This window comes from Mirounga leonina, unplaced genomic scaffold, assembly GCF_011800145.1.
Source record: "Mirounga leonina isolate KUSES-001 unplaced genomic scaffold, KU_Mleo_1.0 Mir_179, whole genome shotgun sequence".
Lineage (NCBI taxonomy): Eukaryota > Metazoa > Chordata > Mammalia > Carnivora > Phocidae > Mirounga > Mirounga leonina.
In genome coordinates this window covers 5799347-5817976 of record NW_023270466.1, presented here as the reverse complement: position 1 = coordinate 5817976, position 18630 = coordinate 5799347, and the positions used below count along the sequence as shown (strand labels likewise).

The 18630-nt window shown below is 47.4% G+C and overlaps 1 protein-coding gene across 8 annotated transcripts in view; it reads right to left on the bottom strand.

The window, feature by feature from the left end:
• AOPEP (aminopeptidase O (putative)) overlaps positions 1-18630 on the bottom strand; it is a 355797-nt gene that overhangs the window by 9243 nt on the left and 327924 nt on the right. For 6 of the 8 annotated variants that reach the window (XR_004682777.1, XM_035024441.1, XM_035024445.1 and 3 more), the window contains one exon: positions 14157-14273. The exons of 1 other annotated variant lie outside the window; for it this stretch is intronic. Coding sequence is in view for 5 of the 7 variants with exons in the window: in XM_035024441.1 (XP_034880332.1) it covers positions 14157-14273 (117 nt within the window). In the remaining 2 variants the exon portion in view is untranslated. Of the gene's footprint in view, positions 1-14156; positions 14274-18630 lie in introns of those variants that run through there. One more of the 8 variants, XR_004682778.1, reaches the window with a different exon arrangement.

Sequence of the window (18630 nt, the reverse complement as noted above, 5' to 3'; positions counted from 1 at the left end):
CCCTGCCATGGCCACGTGGGGGGCTCCTCGCACACATGAACCATTCAGCACAACGTGTGGCACACGACTGAGGAAGAATGATAAAGAAAAAGAGAATGTAGGTCCCCGGTTCTTCCCACAGGGTCACAAGGAAGTCTGATACACAGACGTGCATATAGAGGTGTGCGCCCATAAATCCTCCAGTCCAACAAGAGCTAGTTTGAAACTCTGCTCTTCAGAGTTCTGCTTAAGGGATATACTGAACAGAAAAATGATGTGGGTGCTGCCCTCGGTGCACAGCTGAGTTTTAATACAGCGGTGCTAATCTGCACCACTGGAAATGGATTCCAGAAGTTTCCAGGCTTCCAAAGCCTCCATGAACAAAGGGTGGTAAGTACACAGACATTAATGTTCTCCCTGGGGATGGCCAACAATGCGACTGGTTCTTTGGGGTTGGGTGCCAGAACTGAGGTGGGAACAATGAAGGGGAGGTGTGCAGAAGCGGATTCATGTCGGACCCACTTTTGGTGAGAGAATGAAAACCCTCCAATAATCCACATAACTGCTCCAGACCGGTGGATCCCTGACCCGTAGCAGGCACTCGTCCAGGAGGAACTCCACCAGGAAGGTGGGCTGTGTGTGTGGCAACAGGCCTGAGCCCCTGGGAGGCCTGGCAGATGCGTGGCCTGGGCACCCACGAGGTATCCTGCACTTGACACGTATAGCCGTGTATACACGTGCACACACACGGAATCCTTTCCCTCTGGTATTTTCTTTCCTTTTTTTTTTTTTAAAAAAGATTTTATTTGCGAGAGTGCACGAGAGTGGGTAGGGGCAAAGGGAGAAGCAGACCCTCCACTGAGCAGGGAGTCAGATGCGGGACTTGATCCCGGGACTCCAAGATCATGACCTGAGCCGAAGGCAGTCGCTCAACCAACTGAGCCACCCGGGTGCCCCTCACTCTGGTATTTTCTGTCCTTTTCTTTCTGCTGGTCAGTGAGCTACTCAATTGATTTCATGACCCACTGTGCCCTGAGCCACAGAGCCCGAGGCCCCAGGCTGGAGACCTGGGTCTGCCACTCAGTCCCGTCAGCGCGGCCCAGGTCCCCGGGGTGGGGTAAGACGAGGGTGGCCCCTGTCTGGCTGCTGTGGAAACCGACTGAGGTTGCCCATGGCAAGTGTACCTAAGGGTCCCATATACTGAGTGCCTGTCACCTTAGCAGGAGTGGCATGTTTCTGGCTTTCTTTTCTGTTTCAGAAGTTCTGTTATTTATTGAATTTGTAAAAACTTGGGAGTATCATGTCAAGAAAGTGCTGTTAACTGGCGAAATGACAGAGCAAGGTGCCCATCGGATGGCTGCTGGTCGAGAGGGTGGACTGGAAGGTGTGTGAGGTAGAGCAGCCCAAGACAGAAGGCACAGACGGGGCTGGGCTCCCGGCTGGGGGTTGGGGGAGGGGGCGCGAGGTCCCCAGGCCTCTCTGGGCCCCTGCTTTGCCTGCAGTGACTGGATTCAGGAGTCTGAAATTCCCTGCGGGAGAAGAGCAGGGGTGCCACCAGGGAGGGGCTGAGAGGCCTCGGGAAGCTGGCGCGTCCCCCGTCATCCAGTACACCCAGGGGCCGGGCACTGGGAATTTCCCAAACCACCTGTGGAGACAGAACGCCCAGCTCAGCTCAGCCCTGCCTCAGCCCCAGCCCCATGGTGTTTCTGCCATTTCAAGGAAGTTCTTACTACTCAAAGGCTGAGCCGAACTACTTCCGGCCTGCTCCCGACTTCCGGCGGTGCTCAAAAAATGGGACCTGCCTCGCAGGGGTCATTTGTATTCCCATTCCACATCTCAGACTCAAGGGGACAAGTCCCATGACCCAGTGGGGCCTCTCTGTGATATGACCGTGACCTTCATTAGGACATGCTGGGGGTCCCCCTCATTTGGTCGTTCTCTCCCAGAAACAGGAGAGAAAGACTGCTGAAGAACAAGCCCACTCCCCACCCAATGTCTTTTCAACCTGAGAATTTTCATGTATCCAGAACCGGTTTCCTACCAAACTCTGGAACAAGAGTTGGGAAATTTTCTCTATCAAGGGCCAGTGAGTGTTTTTGGCTTTTTGCAGCCCATTTGCCACTGTACTGCCAAAGCAGCCTAGACGGTATGTAAATAAGTGGGTGTGAGCACAGCTGTCTTCAGATAAAACTTTATTTACAAAAACAGGGTGGGCGGGGCTGGCCTGGCTACACTCTGCAGACCTCTGCTTAGGACGGAAGCCCACACCCCAGGTCTTGGAGGGAGGCGAGGTGAAGGGGTGCTGGTAAACATTCAACCCCCAAAGCTACCTGCATGATGTCTTAGAACACAGAGCTGGAAGGTCCTCATGAGCTGGCTCAGGCCTACTTCAGCCTGGTCCTGCCAGAAAATCTAGCATGTTCCTGGATGTGGGGCCTCTTGAGTCCTTTTCTCCCTATGGGTTAAATTCCTGCTGAAACAGAGTGACTCTCGAGCCGGTGGGCCCAGCACAAATGCAGATGTGAGGCATCATGCATGGGTGGGTGACCTGACATCAAGGAAACACAATCTTTGGGAAGAGTGACCCCCTAAACCAGCTCGCTCCTAGTCTCCCCACATTGTCGGAGCTTCCCTCTGTGAATCACTACACACCCCAGTCTCATGCTTAGTAACACTTCACAATTCTCAAAGTTCTTTTATAGCTTTTACCTCAAGTTTCCTTTTTTTCCTTCAATTTTTGTGTTTTCCATGAAGCTATTTCAAAGAAATAAAACATTCTTTATGGGAATGCACCCCATAAGCCTGTTTATTAACTAATAGACTAATTTTCCAAAGTGGTTTTCAAACTTCTCTTGAACATAATTCTTCTAACTTCTAGTAAAAGTGTACTCTGGAAACTTCTAAAGATAAATTAAAGAATGTAAGTGGTTCTTCAGGCAGTTTAAACCTCCATGTCAGAGAGGAAACACCTTTAAGGTAAACGGCAAACTTGTGGGGCCCTGGGTTCCTCGGATGCGGAGTTTGAAAACCAGTGTCTCAGAATTACCGTGCCTGAAGAATAAATGGAATCACAGAGGCTGTGCAGACACTGCTGCAGATGTAAACCAAGAGCTTAGTTCTGCTAACTCGGCTAATACCCCTGGCCTTGGTTCTCCAAGCCACCGAGCCTACACAGGCACGCGCAGGCACACGCACATCAGAGAGAGGAAATCAGGCCGTTGCTTCTGTCACTGTGGTCCGGGAGCCAGGGTTTGGCTTGGTGCACATCACTGTCCAAGCCTGAAAAAGCCCCTATGGCTCCTGGAGGTAGCTGTTTCTCTGCTTTATCTTCAAATGTTTAAAAATTATAAACACGTAACTGTATACAAACAAACCACCCAATGAACATGAAATTCTAGCCATTCAGCCAAATTCGTTTCTGATCTTCACAGCAACATTCAATGTGTATATATTATTTTGCGTTTTTCCTTTTCTCCACTTGCCCCTGTCGGGCTTACTAGTTTAGTAGAGCCCACATACTTTCGCTCAAGACGACAGGGGACGCCCTTCTGTTAACGCACCACAGCTCCATTAAAGTCTCAGTGTGTCCCACAAAGTCCCAAAGTGTGTTAATAGCCTTTGGCTTTTTAACAAGGAGGTTGGGAGGGGCCAGCAGACGGGAGGGGACAAGGACGTTGGCTGTGACCCCAGCAACTCCCGCACTGGCGCGCATCCTCCAAGCCCATCAGCACCCTGCCGCCGCCACCGGCCACTCTCTCCGAGTTGGGTCTGCGATCTGACCCGCCCCCGGTGCTCCTGGAGCAGCCTGTGTTCCCTTGTTGGCCCCCTGCCCTGAAACACAAGCTCGGGGAGAGCAGGGGCCGGGCACCTGCAGGTCATCTCCAGGCCCGTCTCGATGCCTGGCACACAGTACATGCTTGACAAATGTTTCTGAATGAATGAAGCCCCTTTAAAGACTCAGAATGCTTTCCAGCTACTTGGAAATTATAAGGCACAGTTGGAAGCTGTAAAACGCTTTGAAGAATGCCACCCATCCTATTTATGACAGGAAGTACTCCCCTTTCTTTTCAGTCCTTTTGATTTCAAAATTTACTGTTAAAGGGAAAAAAAATCTGTCCAGGGAACATGATCTGGGAAGCCCATTAAGCCTCATTTAGAGTTCCATTTTATATCTGTAAACAGAAAGACCAAGGCTCATGGCTTCGGGGAGTTAATAAGTCTAACACTGCAGTAAATGAACCCGCTTTTTCAGTTTGTGTCTGAAATTAGATTTAACTTTGCTATCAAGTGGCTTTCCTGCTGGTGAGGGCAGGAAGGCCTTTGCAGAGTGTGGCTCCAGGACAGACAGCATCTCCAGCCAGTGTTTTCTTCGGCGGCGAGTGTAACGCTCTGCTGTGCCTCACGAGAAAAGACGAAAGACCCCTCAGCTGTGCGGCTCTCACGTCGAGACTCCAACATCTGTACCGTGACTCTAGCACTTCTCCGTTGCGCTCCCACATTCGCTGCTCCTTACTCTGAAGAGCTGCGATCTTCATGCTCTCTTTGAAACAAGATCTAGAAGTTACTGCATTTGCTGTCACGAAGCCGGGCGGGGGCGGTAGGGACAACAAATGAGGCATCAGAGGCTGTCTGCTCTTTCTCAGGGCTCTTACCACCCATGCCTGAGTCAGTCCCTAAAGCTCTGGTGATGGACAACTGGCTAGAACTGGTTATAGCCAAATATAACCGGAGCTGTGGCAACACGCAGAACAGGGCTCCTTCGGGACTGCCTCACACTTGACACATCCACCCAGAGCGGCCGGGAGGATAAATGGGATGACAAATGTCAAGGATTAGAAGAGGCAGCCTTGCATAGTTCACGAGGGCAAGTTCTAACCTTTCTTCCTTCTCCTGTGGATATACTTACTCTTTCATCTAATGACATTAACACTGTTAAGGGCAACTGGCTTCAAAAAGGAGAACTTGGGAGCCCATGGTGGGTCCACCTTGAAATACGGCACTATTTGCCTTCCTTTCCCATCAAAACTTGACGGCAGTCTGTTCCAACATGTAAGTCTGTAATCAGGAAGGAACACATTCCACCTTTTTTCTTCCTTGTGTTACCATGGGACACACAGCCTTTACGGCAAAGAGGACTTTTACTGTTGGCAGAAAACAGAACCATGGGTTACCTCCTCTGATAAGCTCAGAAGGGACACTGGTGCCTTCTCTCACTCTCCTCAGAGGCAGACTTGAGGCTGGAGGGCCTCCCTGTCTCTACCAAAAAGGACTGTTCCCTCCCGAAGGTGTTTCCCTACTCCAATTACCCTGTCACGTCAGATGACTAGTAGCTGCCGTTCCAGAACACCTGGAGACTCAGGAAAAGTCATTCTCCAAAAAATAAGTATTAGATGCTGAGGATAAAGTGGTGAATAAAACAGTCAAGTCCCAGTCTTCTTGGAACTTGTAGTTCAATAGAAGGTCTAAGAAAAATCCAGGAAACCAGCAATACCTTTGTGACAAATGCTGTGAAAGAATGTAACACGGTGCAACGGGGGAAGCCGGGGTGGCACACTAGAGTCTGAGAAGGAGCTGCACAAACGGGAGTGCAGAAGGAAGACAAGACACCAGTTCCTGAACAAGGAGGCATCCCAAGCCCAATTTCTAGCCATACCACACATGCCGCGAAAATGTCAGCCCTCCCTTCCCCTCTCTTTTTAATGGCTATTTCTTTCAATACCCTCCCTACAAAACCACTATTCACAGCAGCCGAGATGCGGAAACAGCCCCAAGTCCATCAGCTGATGGATGGATCACGGTTGTAATCCATACGATCGAAAATATTTGGCAATACAAAAGGAATGAAGTGCTGATATATGCTGAAACACGGACAATTCCTGAAAACAGGAGGCGAAGTGAAAAGAAGCCAGTCACAAAAGGTCGCATACTGTGTATCGCTCCATTTGTAAGAACGTCCAGAACGGGCAAATTTAGAGAGATGACGGTGTTGCCGGGACCGGGAGTGGGGGCAGAGGCGACGGGAACGACAGCTACAGGCCACGGGGGCTTCTTTGAGGGAGGATGACAATGTTCTACAATTATCTGCGGTGCTGGTTGCACAATTCTGCGAATACACTAAAACCACTGAATTGTGCACTTGAAATGGTGAATTGTGTGGCCTGTGAATTATTACTCAAAGCTGTTACTAAAAACAACCTAAGAGTCAAGATGGGGAAGGTGGTTTCAGCAAAGGGCATTGTTCTACAGAGGAAACTACCTGGTGTCCTGACAGCAGAGCCAGGGGACTTCCCGAGCTCAGCCCGGTTGGCTTCTTCTACCCACAGATGGGCAAGATCACTTGGTCTACGGAACATGGTTCCATGTGGTTCAAGGCTGCAGTGCAGCAACATGCAGACCAAGTAGCTTAAAAAAAAAAATCAGTGTCAGTGCCACCCCATAAAGTTTAACTGATCCCTAAATTTCATACACTTACACACGCACAAAATGCCACGATTTGCATATAAGTGGGTGCTCTTTAATTTTTTGAACAGTTTAAATCGAATTTTCCCTTTGCTCTCAGGGACCAGCACAGACATTCACACCTAAGAGCGAATGCTGCCACGACACAGGGTGGGGGCCACAGAGCCTGCCCCCTGCCCCGGGGAAGGCTCCCCACACGCCTCAGGGAGAACCTGCATCCCACGTGTGGTACGTGGCTTCCACAGCACAAAGGCCAAACTCCCCCAACACCCAAATCCTGGTGTGCCAGGGAACTAGAGAGCAGGGAATGTGTCCAGGTAAGGCACTGGAGGGGAGAAAAGCAATCTGGAAAGATGGGAGCATTTTGGAAAAAGTGAGCCCTCTATTTTAAGGTACTTATGGGACACTTTACATGTGAATATGGCTCAGTTTACAGCTGTGGGAAAAAGATGGCAGTGTTCATGGACAACAGGGAGCTTTTTTTGCTGTGGATTTCAGCACAGAAATAGAATACGAAATATGTAAACTACTGAGGGAGGAATAAAGAACCCAGAAGCACCAACAAAACCCCACACTGATTTCACTCGTGAGCCCTTTAAAGACAAAATGGACATGTGATGTAGCTGGGTTTTGGGCTCTACCGAAAGAGCATTAAGGCAATATAACCCCAGAAAATGTGTTCATCTCTGCATCTGAGAAAATCTGTATAGATGGGGGTGTGGGGGGCATATAAAGCTTCTATACCACAGGACCTGCTGCTGAGCGCCAAATAGCAAAGAACAAAGAACACTAAGAGACTAGAAACTTTTCTAATCAAGTCTGGCTGAACCTGTGGCTAAACGCCCCTCTATTAAATGTTCTTTTCCGTTTTCTTCTATTTACAGATAAATTATAAATATTATCAACTGATTTTAAGTGTTTATTTAAATGGTCCTAAGAAGAATTGAACAGATTATGCAATTAGTGGCTCATTCTTTCTTTATCTTCATCACTTAACACACATTTGAGCAGCCCCAACATGCTGGAACAATTCAAGTAAATAAAGCACAATCCCTGGCTTCAGGAACAAGAAAGGAATATTAATCTAAAAAATATAAGTTTTTTAACTCTGTCATTTTAGATCAGTTTTTGAAAAATTCCTTTATTGTACTATAGTAGGGAACACTTTGTTGCAAGATTTCCACAGGAAAAAACCTAGGGGCACTGAACTGAGTAACAAAGAAAGAAAACTCCAAGAAAGACCTAGAGATATCTTCCTGACTTGAAAAGAAATGTTCTAAAAACAGTTTCATAAACCAAATACAACAAAGGAAAAATACACAAATATAACTAAAGAATTATATAAGAGCTCCGTTCTTTCCCACATCATAAAAGGCACAAGGTTTAAAAAGACAGGTATGTCTAAAGCAACTACAGAAAATTACCCCGATCTCTTTTTTCAATCTGTACCCCACCCAAGCTTTCAAAACTCTAGAAAAGGAATTAAAATACTGTGTCAGAGACAGCTGAGCGCCAGCCCCCTCTACTCTAAAGCACTGTCTTGGCCTTTTAAAAAATGGGTATTAATTCACACTATAGCTCACAACCAGAAGTTGGGGTTCAACAGCATCTGACCTCTTGATTTGTAACCTGAGCTTAGACATGTCACCAGGCCACCAAGCCAGACCCCTTGTCCCTGCAAAGAAACTGTGACAAACAGCCCAATGCTGGATATGGCAGGTGTTTTGGGAAACTCCCACCTCGTAACTCACCCTGAAAAACCACCTCACTAATTGCCACACATCATTCTGACTCTCCACAATGGTCTCTTTTTTATGCTTAATCCCCAAACTGCCTCGTGGGGCTCTAGGCCAGGATGGTGCCTCCAGACAATGCTGGCTGAGGATGTGGGGAGGTCCTGGGGTGTGTGTGCAGCCTCTGGGAGGAGGGAGGAAGAAGCGTCCCGCACCGGGCCGCCCTCCCACAGTCCCGGGATCAAGGGCCACAGCATCCGCCACTATACTGCGCAGACTGCAGGGAGGGGGACCAGAGTGGAAGGAGGCTCAGAGTTTGGGATGCTACATTTTAATACATGTAACTAACTGAGCATCCTGAAATGGCAACAGAGCCTAAAGAGATTACAACTAACCTCTCCTCTAAACTGCTCTGTGAGGAAAACAAAATAGAAGTGCTTTATTTAATTCTGTAGCTGGAATGCTGCGGAAAAGCAACCAGAGGAGTGAAGGGGGACAGGGAGCTCCGCGTGACCAGGACCAGACCTGAACACTCTGCAGAAGACTGTGACCTTGAATGGAAGGCGTGTTAGCACTAAAAGGAACGGGCAGAATCACAGCAATGGCTCAATTTTAGAATTCAGAGACCTAGCAACTGACTAAGCTTTTATTCTCTGCCCTTTTAACATGCCAAGGTCTGTGAATCATGAAATCCTCTCAATTCACAGAAACTATGCGTTGGGCCCAGATGAAATCAGAAATGAGGGCCAGAGTTGTCAGACCACTGCACTCCTGGAATCATCCCCTTTGGACTTCAAAGACATGCTGTGGTGGTTTTTGTTCCAGCAAACAATGAGTTCTCTTAGTAACAACGTACTCAAATACACGCCCTCCCCACATATGTGAAGCCCACCATGGGAGGGGGCCATTTATTGGGTTTTCAAGGGCTCTTCAGCAGGAACCAGAGGAAAAGCAGTGATGTGGGAAAGGCCCGCAAGACTGGATGTTTTTCCATTTGCAATCAACCTTGAACGTGTCCTCTTCAGAGCGGAGTGGAGCGGTCGGATGCTGGCATGGCTTCTTCTGTGTTCTAGTGGTAAAACAGGTTTGTCCCTCTTTGCTAATCTGCTTCCTCAGATGTGCCTGCTGCTACTACTTTAGTTGTAAGTTCTTTTTCTTCCTTGTGAGAGATTTTGTTTTCACCTCTTCCAAGGTTACATTCTTTGGAGCCTCAGAAGTACAGCACTTCCTTAGATGAGAAGGAAAAACTGCCTCTTGTGAATCAGCTGGTAGTGTCGAGCTGGGGTTCTTAAATGGGGGTGACTCTGCCCCCTTGGAGACATTTGGTTAGGTCTGCAGACACTTTTGATTGCCAAACCGGGGCTGGGTGGGTGGCGCTCCTGCTAGCATCTCATGGGTAAAGGCCGGCAATGCTAACCTTCCTAAAAGGCCCAGGCCATCCCACAACAGAGAATTACCCATTCCAAAATGTCGGAAGTGCCACAGTTAGGAAACCGCGATTGACAGCAAGTTCTCCCCTGCACCCTACCCCTCCGGCTCACCATGCCCCCAGATCAAGAACTCTGTGACCTGATGCTTACGGGCTCCTAACAGGTAGCTTATGCTTCTTTTCTTTCTTTCTCCCTGACAGATTAAAGGAAGGAGAGAATATAAAGGTTGTTTCAGGTAAATAACAAAACCTGACCATTTCACAACAAATGAGAGACTGAATCTTACATGAAGAGAAATTACATGAAAGCCATGGACGCTCACAGACATTTTCTCACATCGTGTTAACAGTCCCATGAAGAAGGGGTTTACGGCTCCATTTTAATCCTGAGGAGATGGAGGCTCAGGATCCTTGGCCATGGTCCGCAGGGAGGAAGCAGGGGAGCTGGTGAGGAGGACCCTGACGTCACCCCGCCTGGCATTTTTCAAACCGCGGGCTGCAGTCAATTTGGTGGATCATAAAAATCAATTTGTTACATCACAATGCACATTTTTAAAGAAAATGAACTAGGAAATGATAGTAAATGTAAAACTGGTTTTGTGAAACTCATTTTGCCACTTGGCTGTGGTCATAAAAGCCGGAAATCTGCAGTCCCGTCCAGGCAACAGCTGTGCAGACAGGAAGATGGCGCCCAGGAAGGGGACGATTCGGCTGTGGTCACCAGCCATTTGGGGGCCTGGGACTCGAGTGGAGCTCGTTACCAAGGCAGTGCCTCGGCCAGGACCAGGTGCTCGGCCTGGGTGTTAAGAAGAGATCAAGGCGTGGAAGAGGCACTCCCACGGCTAGGAGCAGGCACCGTTCCTTCCCTTCTCATGGCCGACCATGAGGACGTGTCCCCCGACAGGAGACTAGAGGGCCGGCGCCCAGCTGTCCCACTCCAACCCACCCCCGAGACCTGTCCTTTCAGCCCTCAGTACTTCCCCAAACACAATGAGGGGAGGAGCTGACGCTGGTCATGGCCTCTCCCAGAGACTTAATTTTCTGGCTCAATCTACCAACTGAAGCACCAGAGCAGAGCATGACACCTTGGGGAACTTCCTGACCAATGTCTTCCGTTCCCATCTAGGCCAGATAAGATGCTGAGTTGCTGATTCTAAATTTCTGAAAATTCACTTGAGGTGTGCCCCTAATTTTGAAGTGCTCACTTGTAGTCTATACAGAGAAATTAACTTCAAGGTCACTTGAGAAGCTCTTGGGAAAAAAGGTCCCAGAGCCAAGCTGCGTGGGTCCTCACCTCCCCCCGACCACAGCAGCTACTACGACAGTTCAAGAGACCTGCTTAAAGAGGGCAGGAAAGTCACCATTTAGAAAGGGATCTTAGAAAATACCCTTTGTTCCAAGAATCAGTTAAACTTCTGTTTTTTTAACTTTCATGGCTCTTTAGTTGAGCCAATATGCTCAAAAACTGTAGACAATACATTTCTGTGAACTGAGGTTCCCCTCAGCTCATTTTCCGTCCTGGTTAAAAGCAGCCCCACATACGGTTAGTAGTATCATTAGCTCAGGAGGTAAAAGATGGTTGACTCCTGTACTTAGGGTTACTTTCCAGGCTAAGAAAGGCAAACATCCCCCCACCAGTGCCCCATGTTTCATGTGGTGGCAATGAGAAGGGGCAGGCAAGGCACAAAGTGGCCTACGATTGCACATGTGACTCTGCCCAGCTTCTGATGACATTTGTCCTTCAGCGCTCTTCCCGTAAGCCTGGGAGCACGTGGCAGCCCTCTCCCGGAGAGCAGGCCTGCATATTCACGCCAGGGGTGACGCAGGCACCTGGAAGCCAGGGACTGGCGTTCAGAAGGCCGACACCCACTGATCTGACATGCAACATACTGGTGAGCAACATCAGCCTGGGCGCCATGCTCAGAAATCCTGACCCACGGACCAGATGTTCCGGGAACACAGCTAAAACCCAGAAGCAACACAGCTGATACAGGTACTGAGCTACCCAGAGAGAATAATTAAAACTAAAACTCCCGGTGGGACCGCACGAGCCCGCCCAACACAGAGAAGGGAGGAGGGAAGGGCCCAGGGGGGTGACAGCAAAGAAGGTGAAGCAGCTACTGGACGAGGGCCCCGATTCATGGCAGGACAGGCGTCTCACACAGCTGAGCATACTCTGGTGGGATGCATCGAGAACGTACTGCTCTGACAGCAAAAGAGTGCTTTAGCGCACTGAGTGAGCAGGGTGGAAGCAGCCGGAGCCTCCGCTTCAACAAGCTGTGGAAACGCTGTGGCAACAAGACAAGGTGCAGCAGGCCCCCCTTGTCAAAAGGGACGTTACATATGGGCTTTCAGGGAAAAGGTCCGTCCAAGGTAAGGCGAGCCTTTCCGTACACCTTGGAAACGTGGGGGAACTACATCCCCTGCTCTTGCTGGAGAGCCCCGTCATCCCTGGGGCTGAAGTCTCGGTCCCAGGTCCCAGCACCCTGAACAAAGAGCGGCAGGGCTGTAACTCACACTGCTCCTTGCCAGGAAAGTCACTGCAGAGCCCTTTCCCACAGGCATGCCCCAGACACGGCCTGCCACACTCCAGTAGATTCGGCCAACTTTCCAACGGCTGCTATTTGGGACAAAGCTCTGATAATGACTGAAAGGGATGGTCCTTACTTGTTTAGGTCAAGGAGAAGCACCGAGAATAAAGTCAGAATCTTCAAGACCTTACCATCAAATAATAATTCTTTCTCCCAAGAAATGTTCTGTCACTTAAAATAAAGGCAGATGATTATTCAACTAAATTCCTGCTAATCAATGTCACAAAGAAATCACACTTAACTAATAAAGTTTCTAGAAAACAGCCTAGTTGGTCAAGACCCTGTTGCTTTTCCGGTTCTGAGTGACATTTCAAGGAAACTTCACAGTGAGACGAGCTGTCAGGGTAACTAACTCCACACCAGGACCTCAGAGAACTTGGGGAGGGGGCAGGAGGCACACTGTTAGGAAAAATCCCAACTGTGCACCACGGCCTCAAGGCCCTCCTCGATCTGGCCCCTGCCCACCCCCGAGCTCAACCCGGCAGGGCCCACGGCAGGGGTTGACAAACTCCGGAGAAAGCAGGCCAGATCAGCCTGCAGCAAGGAGTGCTATGTACTTTTTTTTTTTTTTTTTAAAGAGTTTTACGGGGGTGGGGGGAACAGGGTCTCGCGCCTCACAACTTCTGGGCACAGAGTGACAGGTGTCCAGCGCCTGCTCTGATCCGCTGCCGGTCACAGGGGCCTGGCATTCCAGAAGAATTCAGCTCTGATTAAAACATAACCTCATGCCTATAAATAAAAACGTCTTTTAAACACTAATTAAAAATAACAGGCTGGCATTTGGAAACTCCCATAAACAGAAATATAAGAGTTGAAATAAAGAGCAACAGTTGCCTGTTTGATCTATGCTCAGGTGGGTAAAAAGCCACATGTGTCTTCTCTGAAGTTTTTCCATTAACTCCTGAATTTATGAGGCTTTAAAATGCGTAACAATGTCCATCTTACCTTTTAATCTAATAATGTCATAGTGAGCTTTTCCCGATTTACTCTATTTTAGTGACTGTGTAATTAGTTTTCATATTTTAGTTAACCCAACATATCCGAAATATCATTTCGACGCTGTAATCCATGAGAAGAAATTCTGAGATAATTTGCCCTTTTGTACACCATGTCATTAATGTCCGCGGTGCCATTCACACTCCTGGCGCATCTCAGCTCACCACAGCCGCGGATCGGGCACTCAATGGCCGTGTGCGTACAGGCTGCCGCTCAGCCCTGGACGTGTCTCAAATGCTCAGTTATTTGAACCGAACACAAACCAAACTCACTTGCATTTTAGGAGTTTTATATAAAAGAGTTTTTCTCATTTTGACTGTGTGCTTGTTTTTTACTTCAGATGACTTAATACAATAAATATTTACTATTTTAGGTATATAAAAACTCCTGGAATTCATCTTAGGATTCACACCACGTTCTTCACAATAAGCTAAAAGATATTACAAACCACATCATATTGCTTTCCCACAAGCATCCAGTTTTGCTTTTCAAACCACGGCTGTTAGATTTAGTTTTCATTTCCTTTACACATGGCTCCTTTCCTGTCCTAACTGAATGCAACCAAGAAGTTCTGGCACATCTGAGCCAAGCTTCCTTAATGTGCAGCAGGATGGCGCCACCATCGTGCACAAAATGACCCGCCTGAGTTTCTAATTCAAAAACAATCCATCCTGTCTGCTCATTCCTTTAGGAGACTTATGTCCATCTTTATGACTTAAGAAGTAAAAGGGAAAAACTCGGGACCTCAAGATAGCCAGGTGATAACCAGGATCAGAGGCCGTCTACTGGAGCAAGCACAACCAGGGGAGCAGTTCACACTCTGCTTAAAGTACCTGCTCTTCACTCAGCAGCACACTGCATGGATGCTAAAGGAAAAAGCAGTTTCAACAGCTTAGGGTGCAATGGGACCCTCACTCTTCACCAACAGCGGGGCCCCACTGTCTAAACTCTAAGAGCATTCCTGGTTACCTCTGCATCCTGTTGGGGGAGGTGGTATGTCCTCTCGAGGCTTTGCAGAGTTCGGGGGTTCAGAGTCTTCTGCTCCAAGAGATGCTCCAGAAGCAAGACAAGCTGGTCTGGAAGGAGCTAAGGGCAAAACCAAAAAGTCTATGAAAAGGCTAAAGACTTGATCTTGCTAAAATCTCAGAGCTTACACCATTATCCCCAAAGACACTGCATTCTGGGGCATGATTAAGCCATATTCTCCATGGCTTTTCATGTCAGTTCTATAGTTAGAGCAGATAAAAAGATCAGGTATTTAACTTTTTTTTAAGATTTTATTTATTTATTTGACAGAGAGAGACACAGCGAGAGAGGGAACACAAGCAGGGGGAGCGGCAGAGGGAGCGGGAGAAGCAGGCTCCCCACCAAGCAGGGAGCCCGATGCAGGGCTCGATCCCAGGACCCTGGGACCATGACCCGAGCCAAAGGCAGACGCTTAACTAACTGAGCCACCCAGGCGCCCCCAGGTATTTATCTTTTTATTTTTAGGTTGTACAATGTGATTTTTTTTTAAGGTGTGCAACATGATGATTTAATATACATATGCACTGTGAAATGATAAAACCTGTCCTTATCTTAATAAAACATTATCATGGTTCATTAGATTCCTTTCTTTACGACATGTAAATGCCAAAAAATGTCACTTAACCCAGATAAAGATTCAAGAAGCCATCTGATTTTTTTTTATTCTTATGTTAATCCCCATACATTACATCATTAGTTTGAAGCCATCTGATCTTAAGTGAACACATGGAAAAGAAGTAAGAAGCAGTTCTCAGATTTCCCGTAGCACCTAAACCTTGCACATGTACAACCAAGAAATAAAAGGCACATAATGAAACAAGAACCATGTCTCACAATCCCTCCATTATAAAAATTGTAAGTTTACCATTCCATTAAAATGACTGTCCATGTGATTTTATACGTATATGTATAATCTCTCTCTCACACACACACACACACACACAAAATGCACAAGGTCACTCTTATTCCTGAGTTTTCATACAGTCAAAAAATGCTGTTGATCACTTAAAGGCAAAGAGAGGAAGATGTTTTCATAGGACATAAAAACAACGAAAATTTATGAGCAAACAATATTTGTGAAATCCAAGGACTTAAAATGTCTTATTCACTACAGTACTGCACGCAATGCCTGGATCAGCCCCGACCACAGGGCAGTGCTCAAATAAACTATAAATGGAGGAAAAACTAAATGTAAGATCCATCTTGTAGAAACTGCAGGAACTGAAAAATATTTATTCTGAAATCAAGGTTTTAACATTATGATTCTGAATTTCACTATTCTCTACATTTAGCTTTTCTCCATCCCTGCTTATGACCAGATAATCCCTGTCAGTTAACTCAATTTTACAGGTCTAGAAGTCAATGCTCGATCAACAGAATATTCATACTACCCACCTGGATTTTAATCCCCACTTTGTTACTTTAAAAGAAAATTTAAAAATCATTGGCTTCTCTTGCTACCTCTCTACCTTTTTGCCCCTTAGTGTGCACTCTGCCCCATCCCTATCCCCCCTCCCCTACACACACACACTTCCCAAAACACACAGGGAGGAAAACTGAGTAGACAGCATGCACAATATTCACCAGGCAATTTCATAGTGAAAGCATTCCTTGTATTTTCTCACATCGCCCTTCTAAGTGATAATAAAACCCCCACTTTCCTACAGACAAACATGGATGTACATCACTTGATTCCTGGGCATTTTTATTTTATAACATCACTTCGTTCCACCTTAGAGTCAATGCTGTGGATCCTCTCTCAGGCTGACAGGATTGAAACAAGGTGCCTTCAGCAAAAATAGAGGGTTACAACCAGCACTGACCCGTGAGGTCCTATAGGAGGACTCAAAGGATAGCTAACACTTCATTCATCTTCATTATAAGTCATGTGCCTTTAAGATGTTTGAAGATATCAAATCACTACATAACAACCAATAACAAAAATGACAGTTTTTCATTTCTTACAGTTTCAGACACATGAGGCTTTTATATTTTCAAAAATTTGCTGTTTATAAAAGAGCCCAAATCCAGGGCCAGCAGCCTCTAGGGAGCCTCCACACCAGTTCATACCACGAGCAATGTGCTCAGGTCCTGCCTGGCACCCAGGCTTCCTCAGCCCTTCTTACTACCCACAGCATCCTGCAGCCTCCCTCTCTGGATCTTTCTTTCTTGCCTTCCAAGAGAGGATTTTCCCTGGTGGAGGCTAATCCTTCAGCCCTGGCTCTGAGTACACCCCTTAGGTCACTCCCCAACTGTCCTCCTACACTTGAACCCTCTTCACAGAGCTGGCCTTTCTCCCCCATCACGGTCTCACCCCACCCCCCACCCCACTACTGCCCTTTACAAAGTGTGTCCCAACGGCCCTCACCAGGTGGTGGCCTGGCCTGGCTTCTGCCTCTGCAGGGGCTGTGGAGGGGAGAGCCCCAGACTGAGTCAGGGGCCCATCCAGCCCTATACCCTGACAGGCACTCCCAAAACTGGCCCCCAGCATTTCTATAGCTAACCACCCCTAGGAGCAACAGCTTGATGTCTAGGCCACTCTGGATGCAGGACGACAGCTTCTGGGGAAGGGCCCACCTGACAGAGCACAGAACACCTACCAGCTGGGGGTGTGGGCCCTGCTGGCTAACTAAACACGGCAGGAACCAGCCCTGCCAATTTGCAGAGTTGCAGGAAAGGAAGGAGCAGGACGGAAAGCATCTCCCTATTACGCATACGCACTTACAAAGAGGCCTATTGTTACAACTCAAGTTTGGGATTTGGTTTAAACTAGAGAGACCCATGGAGGAAAGAAGACCTTGAGTAAGATGATTCGCTTGGTCCTTAACTTACCCCAACAGGGTTTTACCAACAAACACAACTCCAGCTTGAAATTGAAGAATTACTAGCTTGTGAACTGATCAAGGTATCTGGATTCACACTTTTATATCTTGAAGTTTTCTTCTGAACAGGTCATACATCCTCACAGAGAAACAAAACCAAAGGATCACTGAAGGCCTTTGTCCTCTTCAAATTTTCCACGATGGAAAAATATTTAAAGCCAAGCCCCCTGCCTGAAGATGGACAGCGGAGACGGATGGGAGGGGGTCAAACCCTTAGGGCTCTCTAACACGTTTCATTTACTCTAACTGGAGAGAGGCAGAGAGAGCAGGCCGCACGCCCCGCCAGGGAGGCCCCCCACCCAGGCAGCGCTGCTGGAGAGTGGGCCTGTTGAGAGCGGGCAGAAGGCAACGAGGGCCCACACGGAGACCTGAGACCATTTCTCCAGAACGAACACCAGGAGCTCGCTAGTCCTAGCCTTCAGAGCAGACTGGTAGAAATGACTCTCCCTTAGTAAACAACCTGTAGCCATCTGGCTTCCAACTGCGGCTCTTCTAATTCACCAGGAAAAATGCAGTTTCTAAACAATGAGGAAAGCAGAGAAAATTAGCGATCAAATGCTATTTTAGTACACAGATAATAACACTGATTCAGTATCTTTCATTCACAAATAAGTAAACATTACATAATTTTTTACATGACATTACAGACCCCCTGAAAGGAGGATATGAAAGCAAAAATGTGGTAAGTAGCTCACTTTAATACAGTACATTTCTTCATAAAATAAACACTTACTCCCTGTGAAGCCACCCTACAATGAAAAAGAAGGACTATGTAATAAACCAAAATGTCTGCACAGCAGCGAGCAAGATCGCACACTGGCAAACGTGGTCTAAACACGGTGCTGGGCACCGCCCGCCCCGGCGGCTGGCACGGCAGCAGTGGGAAACGCTGTGCGGGTCATTCCACTCCCACCCACGGAGAAATCACATTAAATTTCACATGACTTCTAGGCCAACTGTGTTTTAATGCAGCAGTACTGAGAGCTTCCGTTGCACTATGGGGTGATTAAGAAAAATAAAGTGCGTGTTTCAGAGCGTTATCTCCTGAGAAAGCAGCTCCTCTAAACATTACAAAAGAACCTGACCTTATTTCTGAGCGTCTAATGGTGCTCACGCCCACAGTTTAACAGTGACAGGAATAGAAGGTCCCTTCCTTTGCACACACAAGGACTTCATGAAGGGGTGACTATTTTTCCATAGGGAAGCCACCTCAGTATTTTAAATATTCATCTGCCTCAGAAACTTAGACAAAATAAGACAATGGGGTGCCAAAGTCATGTGCTTTGTGTGTGAAAGAGAACTTCACACACTGTAAAACTTACTTGAATACAAAACATAAAATGCTAAAGGGGGTCAGTCAATACAAATGCTATTTGTTAAGGATTTAGAAGTCTGTATTCTTGCTTTAAAGAGAGAGGATTCCGTAGTCGCTAATTACTCAGAAATGTACGAAGAAAAAAGAAGTCTACCTGGTATTTTTCCCAGTCTACTTAAATTGCTGAGGGAAGCCACCCAACTCTGAATGGTTTTGAAGA